Raw genomic sequence first — 18,678 nt, forward strand, 5'->3', positions numbered from 1 at the left:
GTTACATTAGATAGGATAAAAAAATCATGATGGATAGAAACCTTTGTGCTTCAAGGTATACCTTAACCATTCATTGACGGTTGTTGGGAAGAAACATCCTGTATGAGCAGGTTAGTATATAATTGCCCATAATAGGTTTTTGCTCCTTCCTCCGAAGCCTCGTGTACTGGCTATTATTGGAGACAGGATATCAGAATGCATGGACACAGATTATGGCTTTATGCTGGTAGCCAATCTTCCTTCTCTATTATGCACATGACCATTTCACAAGTGAGCCGCAGAGACCATCAGCCAAGGGCCTGATTCTGCTTGGGCACCTGTGTGCCTTTAATCACCATCGGTGATTATTATCTCATAAGAGGTGGCCAGCACCTTCGAGTTTTGAGCTTCATGTCTTAAAATATCTAAATTAGAAAAGTTTATAATTCATTTCCATAATGGCCTAATTTCTTATTTATGTATTTAATTGTGCTCACTATTTTGAATGGAAACTACTCCAGTTTAGTGATATTATTGAATCTCAGAAGGATTCTGTTGTATTTTTGAGAATATTCCTTTACTATGGTTTCTTTACTTTCTTTTATACGATAGTAGCCTCAATAGAAATTTTCACAAGCAAACATCCAGAGCCACCTTAAAAAAGCAACATGAAAGAAACTAAGAAACCAGCTGCAACTGAGAAATTCTGCTGTATTTCCAAGCTTAAGGTGATCTTTTAATTATTTTATTTACTTATACACACAGTTGTTGTAGCTGCTTGCCTCTAGGTTAAAAGTTATAAACCAATGGAATTGTAGGTACAAAGGTAGCAAGCATTGATTATTTTTAAAGCTCACAGTTAACCATAAAGTTCAAACATAGTTTATTTTAAAATGTTGTTTAATGTCCATCACCTTAAGCTCTGTGATGCACTGGAGGGAGCACTTGAAAGCTCCTTGTTAAAACTCCCCTCCAAACTGAAGGCGGGACTGAGGGGATTTCCCTTCCTCTGCTATAGATACCTCTGCTATAGATTTCTGGAAACCGCTAAAGGATTCTTGGCAAAGGTGACATGTCAGATATGGAGTCAAAAATACTTGTGATGAGCTAATATTTTGTTTTGAATATACTGAATTGTGCCAGTTTTTAAAAAAAGAAGCTTAGAGGCTTCATTTTGTATTAATATTTCACAGTCACTGTTTGTTACTAGCGTTTCCTATGCTTGAAAATGATCGTTAAGTTACTGAAAAATATTATTATTTTTATTTCGTGTTTACTAAATAATACCCCCAGATGTAAAGGCATCACTCAGCAAATGAGTGCATTTGTATTTAAATCATCTCTTGTCAATTACTAAACATTACTTGAAAAAAGGACATATTATTTACCATTAATATTTTAAATTTACTAATGTTGGGCCAGATTGTGAACCCTGCTCACATGGGAGAGTAGATACTCACACAAGTAGTCCTCTCAAAGCCAAGGGGACCGCTCCTGTGAGTAACTGATGACCCACATAAGTAAAGCCAAAGGCCTTTCAGGTCACTAACTTGGTTGGGATTCTTTTTCCTTTGGTGCATATGTTATTCAGTCCCACAGATGGCGCTCTTGCAACAGACATCTGCTCAATGGGGAAATTGCTGAGCACCTATATTTTCTAAAAATGAACCTCAAACACATCCTTGGCTATAGAACTCCATGTTAAGTAGTGTCTGGTGAAGAATGGGGATCCGAGGGTTCTGAAGGATGAACAGCAATGATAACACAGATGTATGTGAACAGATGGAAGATAAAATACTGCTCTCCTTATTCACGCATGTAGTCCCACTGAAGTCAAACACTATGCACAAGTACAGCAGATAAAGTGTATGGAGTTGAATTTGTATTTAGTTCAAAACTCCAAGACTAAGTATTAGCTTTCACTGGAAACACAACGTTGTTGGGGAAAGTAGCTATGAAGTATGCCTAAATAGCCATACTTTTGTTAATTTGTGCATGTATTCTTCTCTTCCTCTCCCAGGTATTTCTGCTGGCATCATCACTTGCATATCTAGCTAAAACTATGTCTGGGGCTTACATGAATAGCATGCTCACACAGATAGAGAGAAGATTTAATATTCCAGCCTCTCTGGTGGGCATTATTAATGGAAGCTTTGAAATTGGTAATCATTTATTTTAATATTCTTTGACAAAACAGTATTTTTCCACAGCTTGGATGAGGGGCTGTTTCGGCTCTTCCTTTTTTTCATAAGTTTGTCTGGTTTTGCAGCCATTGTGTGACCTATAGATGTGTCTGTGACCAGATCCTATAAACTATGACTCGTGTATTTAGGCCCATTGAAATCAATGGGACCATTTATGTGACAAAGGGAATGCAGATGCAAACTCTGATTCGACTAGCTCCTGGATCTGCTTAAGAGCTGCCAAAGAGCACCTGACTGTTATAGTTTGCCAATAGAACGTCCAGTTTAACACCAAAGATACTATTTAACATTTATATGGCACTGTTCATCAGCAGATCTCAAAATTCTTTACACGAGTAAGTATTTTTATCCTTGTTTTACAGGTGGGCAGATCTCAAAGGAGTAAAAAGCTGTAAAAACATACTTTTGTAATTAAAGTTTGGAGATTTGACTCTGAACAGACAGGGAGCAGATCCGTTGAGAAAGAAGGTGCTATTTTTTTGGTCACTTTTCAGAAAACAACTATATACACTTTAATGCTTAAGAGCAGGATTGTCCCCTGGAATTGTGGCACCCTCCTGATTCCTGTTTCTGGCTACCTGCCTCATAGATCATAGGGCTAGGGGAGTGTAGCCCCCATTGGGGCCAATACTCCGTCTCCCATACCAGTGAGTGGGGAGTGAGAGAGCAGGGAGAAGGGACAGACAGACCCCTGCTTCCACACTGTGGTGGCTTCAGGCACCAGTGCTCCAAGCGTGTGCCTGGGGTGCAGCAAGCTGCAGGGGGCGCTCTGCCGGTCCCTGCGAGGGCAGCAGTCAGGCAGCCTTTGGTGACTTGCCTGCGGGAGGTCCGTCGGTCCCGGATTCGGTGGCAATTCGGCAGCAGGTACGCCAAATCTGCGGGACCGGGGACCTCCCACAGGCGCACCGCCAAAGGCTGCCTGACTGCCATGCTTGGGGAGGCAAAAAAGCTAGAGCCACCCCTGCCTCCACAACAGGTATAGATTTACAGCAGATTATTTTGCCCCAGAGCAAGGAGGAATCCCTCTGAGTGTCACAATTTCCTCCCTCGTCTGTTTCTTGGGTAGTGCAGCTATGGGCCACCCATTACTCAGGGCAGCTTGTGTTCTGCAGCACCTAGATTCAATATGGTCTTTTAAAAGCTGGGATTCTAGGTGTGTGGGGACAAAATGAGATCCAAAAAGAGTCTTAAAAAAAAAAGAAAAGGCTCATACCTGTGATATTGTACGAAAAGCTCTCAGTTCTGCTATTACTGAGCCCAGTGAGGTCGATTAAGGCCAAACATAGGGCTCATGTGTGGCTTTGGCACAAGCCTCGAGCAAAGGGCACCAGGTAGCTGAGCTGCTACAGGAGCAGACCAGGAACTGGGCTTTGACTCTAAAAGGGTGTGCTTTACAGTGTAGGTCCTGATTACCCCTTGCTTCGGGAGGAAGGAATCTGCATTAGCCCCATAACTGGCACAGATTATTTCCCCTGGAATGCCGGCTCATTGATGCTGGCCGATGCAGTGGTGGGGGATGGAGCCAAGGATTCTTCCACTTCTCTCCCCTACCTGCCCACTCTGCAAGCAGTCCCATAAGGCAGCTCAGAATGGAGCCCTTGGAGGGAGGGACCTGTGAGGGACATACAAATCCACCCAGGATAGTCTTTTGACATTTCAAAATGTTTGTTTTCAATTGTTTTTCAGCTGAAATTAATAGCTCAATTAGACCCAAATTTTAAATAGTGCCAGTGCCCTGAAAAAGGCATTTTTGGCAAATTTTTATTTGCTGAATAAATTTCACCCAGCTCTAATTCACATGGATTTCTGTATTCATCTGTGTTTTCTCCGTTAACTTGTAATTTACATTTCTCTGAAACTGCACTGACGGCAGTAATTTAGTATGCAGGTGGTTGTTTTCTTCTTCTGACAGCCTCAGTTGATATTCTCCTCTTTAGTCATGATTTCTACTTTATTTAACGTTCTATTATCAGAATATTTCCTAGTTGGCCTAACCCTTTACGCAAAAAATACTGACGTCATAGATGGAAAAGTCTTATTTAATCATCTAGCCAATCCCCTTGCTAGTACAGTAACACCCAAATAAGGTAACTTGGCATGTAAACGTGAAAATGAACCATGCTCTTCTTTCTGCAGGAAACTTGTTGGTGATAGCATTTGTGAGTTACTTTGGTGCAAAACTTCATAGACCAAGAATAATTGCTTTGGGGTGCACAGTTATGTCTTTTGCCTGTCTTTTGATATCACTACCTCACTTTCTCATGGAACGGTGAGTATTTAGCTAATGGTGGACCAGATTGTGGTATCCTTACTCCCCTTGAGTAATACGTTATTCAGTAGGACCACTTGTGGAGTAAGGTACACTCAGCATGAATCAGGGTATCAGAATCTGGTCCTTTTTTTTCTTTTCTTTTCTTTTCTTCTTTTTTTTTTTTTTTTGCAAGAGCTTCAAAAGTTAACAACTACCTCCTATACACAGATTAATGGTTGGGAGATTCACATCTCTACTGGGCAACCCATAGGTGCTGACTTTTATTTTTTCTCAAGGGTGCTCCACTCCTGCTCTGCCCCAAGGCCCCTCCCCTCCCCTGCTCCCTCCCGAGGCCCTGCCCTGCGTCTTCGCACCCCCACTCTGCCCCTCTCCTGAGGCTCCACCCTCACTCCGCCTCTTCCTGACCCCTCTTTAACCCCTCCCCCAAGGCCCCGTTCGCTGCTTTCCGCCCTCCCCCAGCCACCAAACAGCTGATCAGTGGCACCACCAAACAGCTGTGGCAGATGGGTGCTGAGCACTGGAGCACCCATGGAGTCGGCGCCTATGGGGCAACCTATGTTCTTCCATTTTGTTTCATCTCCTGATCCGAATGGGCACCTGGCACCATGGATGATTACCTCCCTGCTCTGTAATGTCTCAGCATATGCAGCTCCAAGTTGCATTGCCCTTTATTACTACCGTATTAGGATACCATAGTAGTATTATTAGTATACCTTATTATATTTCCTTGGCCCTGAAGTCTCTATCTCCTATGTTTGTAATGACGCCTACAATGACCTCAAGTAATATCACCAATGTACATCACTGACTTGTATCCCCCTCTATAAAATCCTTTTTCATGGCTTCATCTCCTCTGGCCTTGATTGATTCAACTCTTTCCTGCATGGATTTTCCAAGTCCCAGCTCTCTGGCTGAAGCACATATAGAATATATAGGTTTCTATTATGGGGTTTCTTTCATTTTCATCTGAAATATCTGATACTGGATTCTGTCAGAGACTGAATACTGGACTGGATAGAGCACACATCTGATCCAGTATGACAGTTTCTTTATTCCAGAGATGACTTTTGGTTAATGAATGGAACATTCAATGAACTTTTGATGCAGTTTTGGTTCTTATTATATCTGCTCATTCCTTTTCTAAACAGCTTCAATACAAGAGAACAGCTTTATGAGCTGGATCTGATATATTCTCTCTTAATTTTACTTTGGCTCAAACAGGTATCAGTATGAAACTGCCCTTTCACCATTAGAGAATTCTTCATCAAGCATGTCCATGTGTCTCATAAATCAAAGCCAGTCCTCCACACATATGGAGAAACAACCAGCAGGTGCGTCTCTTTCTATGTCTAGCACTCCTTTTTTGCTTAATTACTTTTGTATGATTTGAGTAGGCTGGATGTGTTTCATTAATGCTTTTTCAAGGCCTCAAGGTTAGGTATAAAAGCTGCAGAGCTCAGGCAGTTTCCTCACCTTAGTCTTTTTCTTTAGGGTAGTGTAATAGTCTGTGGCCCTAGAGACATTCATGGCTCCACTTGCAGGTCTTACAGTGTTCACAGGAATGGGTGGGCCTCCTTTCATTGCCGGAGTGTGGGAAAAGCTAACAGAACACAGATTTTGGAAACACTCTCCAGGCTACCTCACACACACAAGGCAGCATTGCGAGTGCTGGGAAAATGGGTAAGAGATATAAGAATCCCACCTTGTTGTATCAAGCAGTGGAGAAAAGGAGGAGTAGGAGCAGAGAGGAGAAATAGGATCTACTCCCTTTCAATAGATGGTATGTGTGATGGGGGAGAAACTAGGTGGTATAAACTAGGGTCTGTAGCTTATTTTATTGCTTGAAATGGGCAAGTACCTTGCCACTGCCGTATTAATGTCAATTAATGATATTGTTATCAAATGGCACTGCAGAGACCAATGAAATACTCATGGTATAGCATCCTGCCACTAAGTTGTTATATTTTGGCCATGGTGTTCCATCAGTCTATGATAAGGTTGTATCATGCTGATGTAATATTATTTTGCGAACTTTTCAATATGAAGACAGGATGTCATTATTAGGTGGTTCTTTGTGGCTCAGTTTAATGAAGAACATGGCCTTCAAGCTCTTCATGGCTGTACATCACTGCTCTGGAACTTAAAGAAAAATTAAAATACTGCATGCTACTTTCACCCCTCTACATGCTATATAACAACCACACTTTGTGTTACATATCACCTTTCATCTGAGGATTTAGAGAATTGTTTGCCTCATTTTATGAAGGTAGAATATGATACACAGAGAAGTTAAACAGTCTGCCTAGGTTATACAGCAAATCACTATGCAAGTAAGGAATAAAACCCAGAAGTCCTGATTCCCAGTCCTTTGCTTTGGGCAAATTATTCTGGTCTCACTATGAACATTGTTAGATTTGCATCACTCTGTATGAACTTTCAGCCTGAGTTTTCAGTTTAAGTGATAGCACAAAATATTGGTTTTATACAAGTGTAAACTGAAACTCCTGACAAGGTTGCTGAAGTTTGGGCTATCTCAGCCCCGTAGTCTCAAGGTAGCCCTAATGGTGGCATCAGTTTTGGGAACCTTAAGTCAGGTCTCGAAAGGAAAAAAAGCTTTCAGGAGGGCTGGCAGAAAAATTTCAAGTGAAACATTTTCATATTGGAAAATGAGATTTTTTAAAAATCAGTTTTCTGCAGGAAAAGATAATCTTCAGCAAATTTTTGATCAGGAATCTTGAAAAAAAATGCTTCATTTCAGGGAGTTCAACCCAAAACAGTGAGCATAGCAAGCCACAGGGAGAGACCATGGGAGATGTTGTGTAGCCAGGTAGCAGTACCCATAGGAAAGAATCAGGAGAGAGGGAAGCAGAACCAGTTTTGGTTTGGTTTGGAACTGTCAAAATGTTTCATTTTGATCAAAAATGTCAAAATATAATGCACCATTTCCACACTGAAATTTTCTACAACTTTTTTTATTTTAAGAAAAGTTTTGATATTTTGTACTCATTTAGGATGGAAACAAATGGTGAAATATCATTATGTTCCATGGGACAGAAATGCTGTTTTTCAATCATCTCTCACTTTTGGTTCACAAAAGTGTTTGTCTGTCATTTTAAGGATACACATCTATTCCATGAATTATCTAGAGGTCAAATTCTGCCAGGTCTTTATGCAGGTAAACAGCAATTTTGGAGGAGGAAAACATGGTGCAAGGACCTTCACCTAAAGGCCAGGCAGAATTGCAGAATCTTGTGCTCACAAGAATGCAGGCACCATTGTCTGCTACTGACCTCAAAGTGACAGTGGCCCAGTAGGGTGGACAGGAGGCAAAGTACTGGCCTAGGCAGTGACCAACACTGCTGACTGACTGTGTTAAGGGAGTAAGTTGCACTCCATAAAGTGACGTAGCAGCAGGGTTCTCTGACTGGGTTACTGTGTATGACTCCTCATTTCCCCATTCTCGGGGCTGGGCCTATTATAGCGCTACCAAACCCTAAGTGGTTAGATGGCTTTTCATATTCATTTCTCTTTGTAGAAAATATTTCATTTCCAGGTGACATTAAAACCACTAATACAGGTTTCTTGTTTTATTCACAGAGTGCGAACAAAAGTCTGGGTCCTTGATGTGGGTGTTTGTGTTGGTAGGAAACATAATACGGGGCATTGGTGAAACTCCCATCATGCCATTAGTCATTTCATATGTGGAGGATTTTTCCAAAGCAGAAAATTCACCTTTTTACATAGGTATATCTTCTAGTGCTCAGTCTTGTGTCATGTTGTGTGTGCTGGCTTAAAAAAAAAATCCCCCCCCCACCCACCCTTTTTGGCTTTTCAAGGTAAATAGTGCACCATTTTTATTTATTTATTTACCTATAGTTAGAAGTGGGCGCACACTCCAGAAAATGTCATTCAACTATTTGTTCAAATGTTTAAATGAATTTGAACGTTCATCGATTGTATTTGCACCCATGTAGGCTGGGATCCTGCATTGAGAATCAACTTGGCAGACCCTTGAACATTGGTGGAGCCCTACTTAAATCAATGGAGCTCTGCCTGGGTTCAGGAATTTACCCTTGTGCCTTTAGCATTCACTTTCTGTAAATAGTCTAGTGAAAAAGTTACTTGGTTGGTATATTTGACTAAACAAAAACCAGAGGGCTTGATCCAAAGCCCATTAAAATCAATGGAAAGACTCAGGCCCATGAAGCAAATATTGATGAACAGGGACAGAAGTGAAGTTCAGATTTATAAGCAAGCAGACCTGATATTAAGAGTCAACCAGAGAACAAAATATGCTAGGGCGCCTAGAGAATCATAGAAGTGTAGGACTGTCAGGGACCTCAATAAGTCATCTAGGTCCAGTCCCCTGCACACCAGGCAGGACTAAGCAATAACTAGACCTCTTCTGACAGGTGTTTGTCTAACTTGTTCTTAATAACCTCCAATGATGGAGACTCCACAACTTCCCTAGGAAATTTGTTCTAGTGCTTAACTACCCTGACAGTTAGGAAGTTTTTCCTAATGTCGAATCTAAACCTTCCTTGCTGCAATTTAAACCCATTGCTTCTCATCCTTTCCTCAGAGGTTAATGAGAAGAATTTCTTACTTTCCTCCTACCTTTTACGTATTTAAAAACGTTCCCCCTCAGTCATTTCTTCTCCAGACTAAACAAACCCAGTTTTTTCAATCTTTCCTTGTATGTCAGGTTTTCTAGATCTTCCATCATTATTGTTGCTCTTCTCTGGACTTTCTCCAATTTGTTCACATCTTTCCTGAAATGTGGTGCCCAGAACTGGGCACAATATTACAGCTGAGGCCTTAGCGTGGAGTAGAGTAGAAGCAAGTCAGCGACAGAGCTGGGAAGAGAACCCAGGAGTTCTGACTCAAAGTCCACTGCGTTAACCACTAGACGACACTCCCTTCCTATGTGCCCAATCAATTGAACTAGGCTAAAAGCAAAACTATTTTCCATGAAAATAACTCTCTATGGTTTCTAATTTTGTGTATTTTTCCCCTTTCCCCAATTTTAGGGTGCCTACAGGTAGCAACCGTGATAGGGCCTTTTCTTGGTTTAATGTTGGGATCATATTGTGCACAGCTGTATGTGGATCTGGGATTCACAGATATAGGTATTGAACTAATATATATAAATAAAATCTGTATGTATTAATCAACAAGGATGATTTGTGTATATCTCACCATCAACTGCCCTTGTGGTTTTATGCCAGTTTGCTAGTAATAGTTTTCTGATGGGATATCATATGTTGTTCAGTTCAACAAAATCACCTGAATTCAAACATGAGTGAAAGAGTCTGTCAAACATATTATTTGCTAAATTATTCTGTAATCTGAGATAGTTTAACAGTGAAGAAAAACATATTCAATATAAAACACCCAGATTTGATAGATAAATTATTTGCATAAGAGAGAGATATTGGTGACCTCCACAAGCCTCATTCAAAGATATACTTTGAATCTTTCACACAGTTTTATTTTATCTTAAATATGAGAAGTAACCAGCACAACCAATGACCACAGGGAAAGATAACTCAGAGTTAATCAGATGTGTGTCCATTTATTTTTAGAAGAGGTGACTATAACACTTACTGATGCCCGTTGGGTTGGAGCATGGTGGCTGGGCATTCTGATTTGTGGATCAGTAAATCTGCTCGCTGGAATACCTTTTTGTTTTCTGCCCAAATCCCTTCCAAAGGAGGGACAAGCAAACGAGACTGAGTTATTAAGTATGAGAAATGCATCACTGCTACAAGAGAGAGGTGCCGGACGGAAAATGCGTGAAATCACTAAAGGTAAGTTAAGCTAACTATCTCCTGAATGTACCATTGTTGTTATATGGTAGAACACATTAAAACCAGCGCCATGCTAGGTAAGTCTTTCTTTTCTCTATATGACTGGACTCTGTGTTTTATAACTAAAGATGGTACCAAGCTGCACCATTCACACTGTGATTTTAAACTCTCCAAAGTATAAGGGTGTTGGATCTGGGATTTTGGATTGGCCCCTTATAGAGATAAACGCCTACTGTGAATTTGAGATCCAGTTCACCTCCCCACTTCTCCTAAATTTCAGGGGTATTTGGATCTGGAGTTTTGCTTCCAGCCAACCACTAGTTATAACTAGAGCTGGGTAAGACTACTGAACACTGACAAAGTTTAGACAATGAAATTGAAAAAATCATAGGAAGTTGCAAGTCTTAGAGGGTGAAATCCTCCCCCCTCCCCACTTCCCCAGGCAGAGAACCAGTGCAAGGCCTGCGCGCCACTTAAGTCCCAATTAAATCCTCAAAACAGGACCTACAAGGCACTTAAGTGGTTCATAGGCCTCTCAAAACAGGTGGATTTTATCCAGAAAGATTTAGCAATTTTTTTTCCTTTTGCACGGATAGAGATAACAAGCTTTATATTTGCAAATTTCCAGGTTTACTATATGTGCTATACCTTGTTTTTTCTGTTAATTTCTGTGTGTCTTCCAGCTCTTCATATTGGCCCTTTAGGAACATAAATAAATAAAATTCAATATAGGAGAAGATTGTCAGAAGCGGCTAGTGGTAGTGGATGTCCCAATAGAGACATTTTAACAGGCCCTAATTTTTAGAAAGGGCTGAGCACATGCCCTCTGAAAATCTTATCCCTTGAAGGTGTCTCAAGATGGGTGCCACTTCACATTCAATGTACCCCAAATCATTAGTTACTTTTGAAAACCTATATTAAATCTTCACTCTGTTAAATACAAGGTCATTTCTTTTCATTCATGTAGTCCAAAAATCAACAGCCAGTTTTCCTTCCATGAAGTAATCTTTTGACAAAGAAAGGTGCCCATTCCATAGCTCAGAATTTCTAGTCCTGTAGTGTTATTTGAGAGCACTTTTCTTTCTATTATCATTCATAGGAGCAGCACTTTTTATTATATTTATGTGGAAGTTCCACTGACCCTAAAAATCCCTAATTAAAAAGTGTCTTGGTTTCAAGTGAAAAATCCACTTTGTGTAGTTCAACTTAACGCTCCCATCCCTTCCCCAGAATGTTTTGATCCTAGACCATGTGGCATCTACAAACAAGGCAGCCTGCTCGTAGCATTTCAGCCATTAGAGCCATTTGATTTTTTTATTATAAACTAAACAATATTGTGGGACTGATATATTAGCTCTCATTTACTGAGATACTAGTCCTCCCTCCCTTGAAGGACACATTTCAATGAAAAGCGGTGCCCATTTTCGATAAATTGTGATCATTGTGTTATAAAAGGTAATAATAAAGATATACCCATCTCCTAGAACTGGAAGGGACCTTGAAAGGTCATCTAGTCCAGCCCCCTGCCTTTACTAGCAGGACCAATTTTTGCCCTAGATCCCTAAGTGGCCCCCTCAAGGATTGAACTCACAACTGTGGGTTTAAGCAGGCCAATGCTCAAACCACTGAGCTATCCCTCCTTCCCCCTCAAAAGTTCCCCCTCAAACTCAAAAGTTTGAGTTTGTTTTGCAAAGTTTCTTGACAGTAGATCAGCACACTAGCTAGTGCAAAAAATTAAACAGAGGATTTTTTTTTTATGGTTTAGGTTCTGATTCGCAAGCATAACTCCCAAAGAAACCCAGTCCCACTAATATCAATGGGAGACTGAATGAGAACTCAGGATCAAGTCCTTAGAAGTGTGATGGAGGAGCCAATGGTTAGATCCTAGGTAACCATTATGAGACTAGCAGTGCAGCATTTCAGGAATGCAAAATCTGAAAGAATGATGAGATCTAGTTAACATGGTGCAGTGGGAAGAAGCATTAATATCCATGTGTATTTAATATATGTGGGGCATGCTTAAAGAAGTCATAATTAAAAATGAAATGCATATGAATTCCACCACGAAAGAAAAATGCACGGAACCAAGAATGCCTGCATGAAAGGAATGAGGACAATAAAAGATCCTGTATTGGAAATGGAGGGGAGGGGAAGGCTCAAACAAGGAGAGAACCAGTGAAGGTTTTTGTTTAAAAGATGAGGGCAGGAAACCAAACCCAAAACGAGTTAATGCCACCCAAATGGTTTCTTAGCAACTGGAAGGGCTTATACAAATACATCATGAAAAAAAAAAGAGAGAGAGAGAAAAAAAAGAGAAGCACTCAGTTGTGCTTTACAGGCAGTTCCTTGCATTGGGATTGGGGTGTGTTGGAGTAGGAGAGGGACATCCTGGGCTAGCAAAAGACCTTCCAGGGGACCATTCCAGATGGTATTAGTTACAATAGGTCTGTGGCCTCTGACCAAACCCAGGTTTGAACTGGATCCAATTTAGGGCCACCTCTGCTTCCCTCCTTCCTCAGCCACAATGAGCAATGTCATCTTGCAAAGCTTCAAAATAACGTGTTACATTCTTTCATTCCAGATTTCATCCCATTCCTCAGGAGTCTGTTTCACAACCCAGTTTATATGTTGTTTATATGCATAACTGTGATGCAGTTCAGTGCTTTCATTGGTATGATAACCTTCATGCCAAAATATTTGGAACAACAGTATGGGAAATCTGCATCACAGGCCATCTTTTTAATAGGTACACTCCCATTATATCTCGTTTTTGCCTACCAGCTGGTGATTCTGCTGAGGGCCTTATATGATAAATATTTGCACAACAAGAAAAGCTTTATTTGCTTGTGTCTTCATAGCTGTTTACAACTTACCAGTTATATGCATTGGATATTTTCTTGGAGGCTTTCTAATGAAGAAATTCAAGATAAGTACCATTCAAGCTGCCAACATAGCCTTTTGGATCTCTTTAACTGAATACCTAATCTACTTTGCTGCTTATTTCACGGTCTGTGACAATTCTCCAGTTGCCGGTCTAACAGTCTCCTATGAAGGGTATGTTCTTTAAATCACAATACTGAAATGATCCATCATCCCCTTGTAATAAAACAAATTTCCTAGTTAGAAACAGGCCAAGGAGTCCACAGTTTGGTTTTGCAAAAACAAAACCAGGAACACTTCAGATTCAGGTTCTAATTTATCCAAACCATCCATGTCCAAGAAGGCAAAGGCAGTGAGTTTCTCTCTCCCTCCTCTGCTCATCCTCCCACCCTTTATCTAAAACTATAGTGTTAAGAAGTTAGTTAACACGGTGGGTTAAGTCCACTGAGTACTCTCCTTGGAAGATGACCTACACTAGGTCTCAAACAAAAGTGAGAGTGTAGTGGAAGAGGTGAAAGGGCTGTAGGGCTGTGAACTGTGTTCATGTGTTCTGAACATTTAAAATAGCCTGTTTGCTACCAGTTTTCTAAAGCTTCCATGCAACAATACATAAACAAAAATGCACATACAACTGCATGTCCCACTTGCACATGTGACTAAAACAATTGTACATTCAAGTCAGATATTTGCTGATGTAAGTGGCCAGTTATGTGTCTGGCTGACCATTCACATATGCAATCGCAATAACATAGAGGGACCTACAGGAGCTTGTTATTTAAATATTATTTTCATGTTGATAACATGGAATGTTTTATCTGCAGTTTCTTGATTTGAAGGTTGCCACTAATCTGTAGGTGTGTGCCTGTGTGTATACAAACCTATACTTACATACACACACACACACGCACACACACGAGTAGACGATATTAGCACCGCAGGCTATGACAGTCATGTTGTACAGCAGTCATAGTATATCTCTGTGGACTGTACAATGTCTTGAGCCAAAAAAATTACACAGAAGAAATACTAAACCCTAAGGGTCTGACCAATGAATGTTTTATGTAAGAAGTGAAAGGCTAAGTCCTGGAAAAGCTCCTGACCTACTGAGAGGGTTTATATAGTCAATGATAAGAAGCTTCTATTGGGGGGTTGTTTTAGGTGGTGGTTGTGATGGTTGTTTTTTAACTCTTGAATTGTTTGTTCACCTTTTAAATATATTTCAGAATAGAACAGGTCTCACACATGGAAATAACCCTACTTGCTGACTGCAACAGGGATTGTGATTGCTCAATTAAAGTGTGGGACCCTGTTTGTGGGGAGAATGGAATAACGTATGTTTCACCTTGTCTTGCTGGTTGTAGAGCTTCAGATGGAACAAGAAAATATACAGTAAGGCATACCAGCTCAAATTATGAAATCTATATAGCACAGTGCAGTGGATATATACATATACATTTGACTAGGACTTTATAGAGTGATAATTAGAGATGGGCAAAGAGGTTTGGATACAATAAGGACTGACCTGACCCTTTGCCCCAAATTCAAACTGAATCTGAAAATTTGAAACTTGAAAAAGTTCAATTAAGTTTAAAGAAAACAGAAGATTGAACAAGCCTCTTCACTTTTATGGAATAGACAGAAGTGGAAATACCAAAATACATTCGAGAAGTTATGCCTGTGGTATTTTCCACTTGTTTAAAACCTGGAAGTGCCAGTGTTTAAAATGGTCTAAAAAAGTTGGGGATCTATCACAATCTGGAAGCAGCAGCTTTGGTAAGATAGTGCTTAAAGTGCTCCCCTCATCAACCAAGTGCAATTTTAAATGGAGGGCGGGGTGTCAGGTCTTTGACCCTTGTGCCCCCTTCTCCCCTCCACCTTTTTAAACACTGGGAAGCACTAGAAATCTCACAACAATAATACAATTCTAAAGCAGGGCTATAATGATGTCTAACAGGATGGCTAACATACAAACAAAAACCCTGTGGAGAGGTTATCATCTTAATATGGTAAGAATTTTCCATAAGGATTTAGTTATAAATTCTTCTATGCTAGGTGGAACATGACTGAGAATGAAAACTGCAATACAACAAAATAACAAACAGACCAAAGAAGAGTTTAGAAAGTCTGAGAACCAATAAAAAACATTTTAAATGACTACGAGATCACACAGAGGGACAGATTTTGATGCCTTACTCATGTTCATTATTCTCTTGCTCTGTGAATTGACTTCATTGGCACCTCACATGGTGTAAGATACTACTCAGTGTAAGGGTATTATAGTCTGGGCCTAAATGATTAAAACCATCTTTTGACAGGTATTTGAAAATTGCACCTGTGTTGCAGCTTCTGGATTTTCATCTGGAAATGTCTCTGCGGTTCTGGGCCAGTGTGACAAAGAAGCAAACTGTGACATGATGCTTCAGTACTTTTTAATATTATCCATAGTCTGCAGCTTCATTTATTCCTTAGGAGCCATGCCTGGCTATATGGTTTTAATAAGGTACAGTAGAACACGCTTACTGTAAGCACCCTACTAGAAATTTTATACTGAGGTCATGAGTCCCTATGAGTTGGTGGAGGTTCTCTGTCTTCTTTTGCTGATTGGTAGGGCTTCTATTTCAGGATAAGCCTTCTCAACTTTGGAAGGTGATTTTGCTTTTGCCCAGATTAATTGGAGCTCATTGAGTCAGTTTACTGAGACACCTTAGCAAAGTGCATAATAACTATGAATTTACTGATTACATCTGCTCAGCATACATATAAACACAGCCCTGATTTAACTCCCAAAGTCTGGTCCCATCTTGCGATGGGCTCATTGCAAAACAGTGGATGGTAATGTGAGGGCAGCCTTTCCTCTGGTCGTTCAAAAGTCTTGGTCAAGGATCTCGAAAAGACCGCCTCTTTCATGAGAGCCACTTAATCAAGATAATGGACCCCTGTAATTAATGGCCAAGGTAGTTGGATTGATGCAGAATTTGACTGACAAACCAATGGCAACTTTGTTTCACGTTTATATTGCCAACGTTGTTAAATATACAATGCAATTCTCGCTTAGGTCTCTAAAGCCTGAAGAAAAGTCATTTGGTGTGGGTATCCATACACTTGCTTCAAGAGTATTTGGTAAGAAATGTTTTAAACCATGCTGTGAGTGCAAACAAGGACAAATGCAGAGGTTGTATTCACAATATGCATCTCCACTTATCTGAAAAAACGTCTCTGAACTGCTGGTACAGGGGGCATGGCCAGGCAAACATGAGCTTTGCTTTAGAGCCAGAGGCATCTGGGTGCAAATTAGAGCAACTTTCAGTCTGGGCTAATTTATGTCAGGGACTTGACCAGCCTCCATCTTAAAGCCACCTTGTGCCATTTTCCTCCTGCCGAATGTTCACTGAGTATAGTTCAGCTGGAAGAGAACATCTCTCCCAAGGTATCTTCAATATTTCTGTTTGATGAGTGTGGGCAAATGTTGACTTTGAATGGCAACTACAGTATGTATGTTCTTAAACTGCAGTGTGTATAAAGTGCTAAACAGGCATCAAGGAAGAAACTACTTAGGTGGGAATCAGAGAAGGAGGCTAAGGAAAGAGAAGCTTGTGTGAACTATAAAGAAGGGGGCTGATGTAGGAAGAGGGAGGAACTGTGATCCTATATGTATTCCATTAATCAGCAGAAAAGTGTGCTGCTTACAAAAACATTGAAAAATGTCTTAATTATCCTCACGGTCACACCTTTCCCTTCTAGCTGGAATTCCATCTCCCATTTATTTTGGAGCTTTGATAGACTCAACATGTTTGAAATGGGGAACTCTGAGTTGTGGTGGTGAAGGAGCATGTAGGATGTATGATACTGTCACATACAGGTACAGTTTCTTTTGCACACCTATCTATATCTATTCCTCTATACTGTGTTCATCACTATAGTATCTGTTCTATTGATCTTCCTCTCGTTTACAAACCACAAAATTGGATTATAGAGTTGGCCATAAACATTCTTCATTATCAACCTAGTTCCCTGTTAAGGTTACCTTTGCCACGTATTCTGTTTCCATAACAGCTTCTGAACAAAAGTTTCTTGTTATTGCATCATGCCTGAATATAACCCCTTTCATCACAAAGAATCCTAAAATGCTTTATTATGGTGCAAGTATTATTATTAATTATTATTATTATTTTATTATTGTGTTTATTTATTTATTTGTATTACCATAGTGCCAATAGGCCCTAGTGATGGACTAGGACTCCATTGTGTTAGGCGCTGTACAAACACCTAACAAAAAGATAGGCCTTACCCCATGGGGCTTCTACCTCTGAAATGCAGCTGCTGCTGTTGGGAAAAGTGGAAGCTGTTTAACAGGTGACAGCAGCATTGCATAACATCTTTGAATAGGAAGTGAAGGACACGGTCTCCAAATGGAATCTCAGGAGCAGTTCAGGTAGAGAGAATGTAGTTTTTCCAAGTTGGAATTTGTCTAGGATACCATGGCTATAGCCCTCTGTAGTCCTAGAAGAAATGCTGTGAGATCTTTAAAGACCACACGTATCCAGCTCCTCATTTATGTCTCATTGAAAAAATGGCCCCATTCAGCAGGCCACTATCCACTAGACCTCTGTTAGAATATTGGTTAAATATAGGCTCAGAAGTAAGAATGCCACCTCCTAAATAACCTAAGCCAGGGGTAGGCAACCTATGGCAAGGGTGCCGAAGGCGGCACGCGAGCTGATTTTCAGTGGCACTCACACTGCCCGGGCCACTGGGCCTGGGGGCTCTGCATTTTAATTTAATTTTAAATAAAGCTTCTTAAACATTTTACTTTACTTTTACTTATTTACTTTACATACAACAATAGTTTAGTTATATATTGTAGACTTATAGAAAGAGACCTTCTAAAAACGTTAAAATGTATGACTGGCATGCAAAACCTTAAATTAGAGTGAATAAATGAAGACTCGGCACAGCACTTCTGAAAGCTTGCCGACCCCTGACCTAAGCGTTACCTCATCCATGTACTGATCGTGTACATTGAGATCCAAAAGAATCACAGCTCAAGCCATTAGCATACTTTCAGAGTGGCGAGGTTTTACAGTGACAAGAACAAAGAGCTATGCTCTAATGCTGCAAGCAGACGTGTTTTTAATGAATCACACCTTTTATTCCAGATGGTATTACCTGGGACTGCCAGCGATATTACGTGGAGTGTCCTACATCCCATGTGTGTTAATTCTCCTCATTTTAAAGAAACAACTTAAATCTTCTGACGAGAAGACCTTAAAGAGATCCCCAATGGCAATGGAGAACATAGAAGAGCAAAATGGCTGAACAGAGAAGCATTCAAGCTCAGACTTTTGCAGGGCACATCATGAGACAGCCTCATAGTGTAAACTTGAACATATCTTTACTAATGATTGGTGACTGAAACTAGTGAACACTTGGACTGAGACTAATATAATTACACATAGATAGTTCTCAGTTCCCTTCTTAAAAATATCATATAGACGACAGTAGACAGGAAAAAAGTGTGTGAATGGTATAAAAG

The 18,678-nt window shown here is 40.3% G+C and overlaps 1 protein-coding gene across 1 annotated transcript; it reads left to right on the forward strand.

Moving 5' to 3' along the window:
* The first annotated feature begins 647 nt into the window (after positions 1-647).
* LOC120372961 (solute carrier organic anion transporter family member 1A2-like) lies at positions 648-18,461 on the forward strand. The gene is made up of 14 exons (XM_039490637.1): positions 648-707; positions 2,000-2,141; positions 4,320-4,452; positions 5,677-5,786; positions 8,053-8,199; positions 9,486-9,584; positions 10,041-10,265; positions 12,847-13,011; positions 13,124-13,319; positions 14,369-14,534; positions 15,461-15,645; positions 16,201-16,265; positions 16,887-17,004; positions 18,302-18,461. Exons 1-14 carry the CDS (start codon positions 648-650, stop codon positions 18,459-18,461), a joined length of 1,971 nt encoding a protein of 656 aa, XP_039346571.1.
* The last annotated feature ends 217 nt before the right edge of the window (positions 18,462-18,678 follow it).

The sequence above is a fragment of the Mauremys reevesii genome, linkage group 1 (assembly GCF_016161935.1).
Source record: "Mauremys reevesii isolate NIE-2019 linkage group 1, ASM1616193v1, whole genome shotgun sequence".
In the NCBI taxonomy this organism is placed as follows: domain Eukaryota; kingdom Metazoa; phylum Chordata; order Testudines; family Geoemydidae; genus Mauremys; species Mauremys reevesii.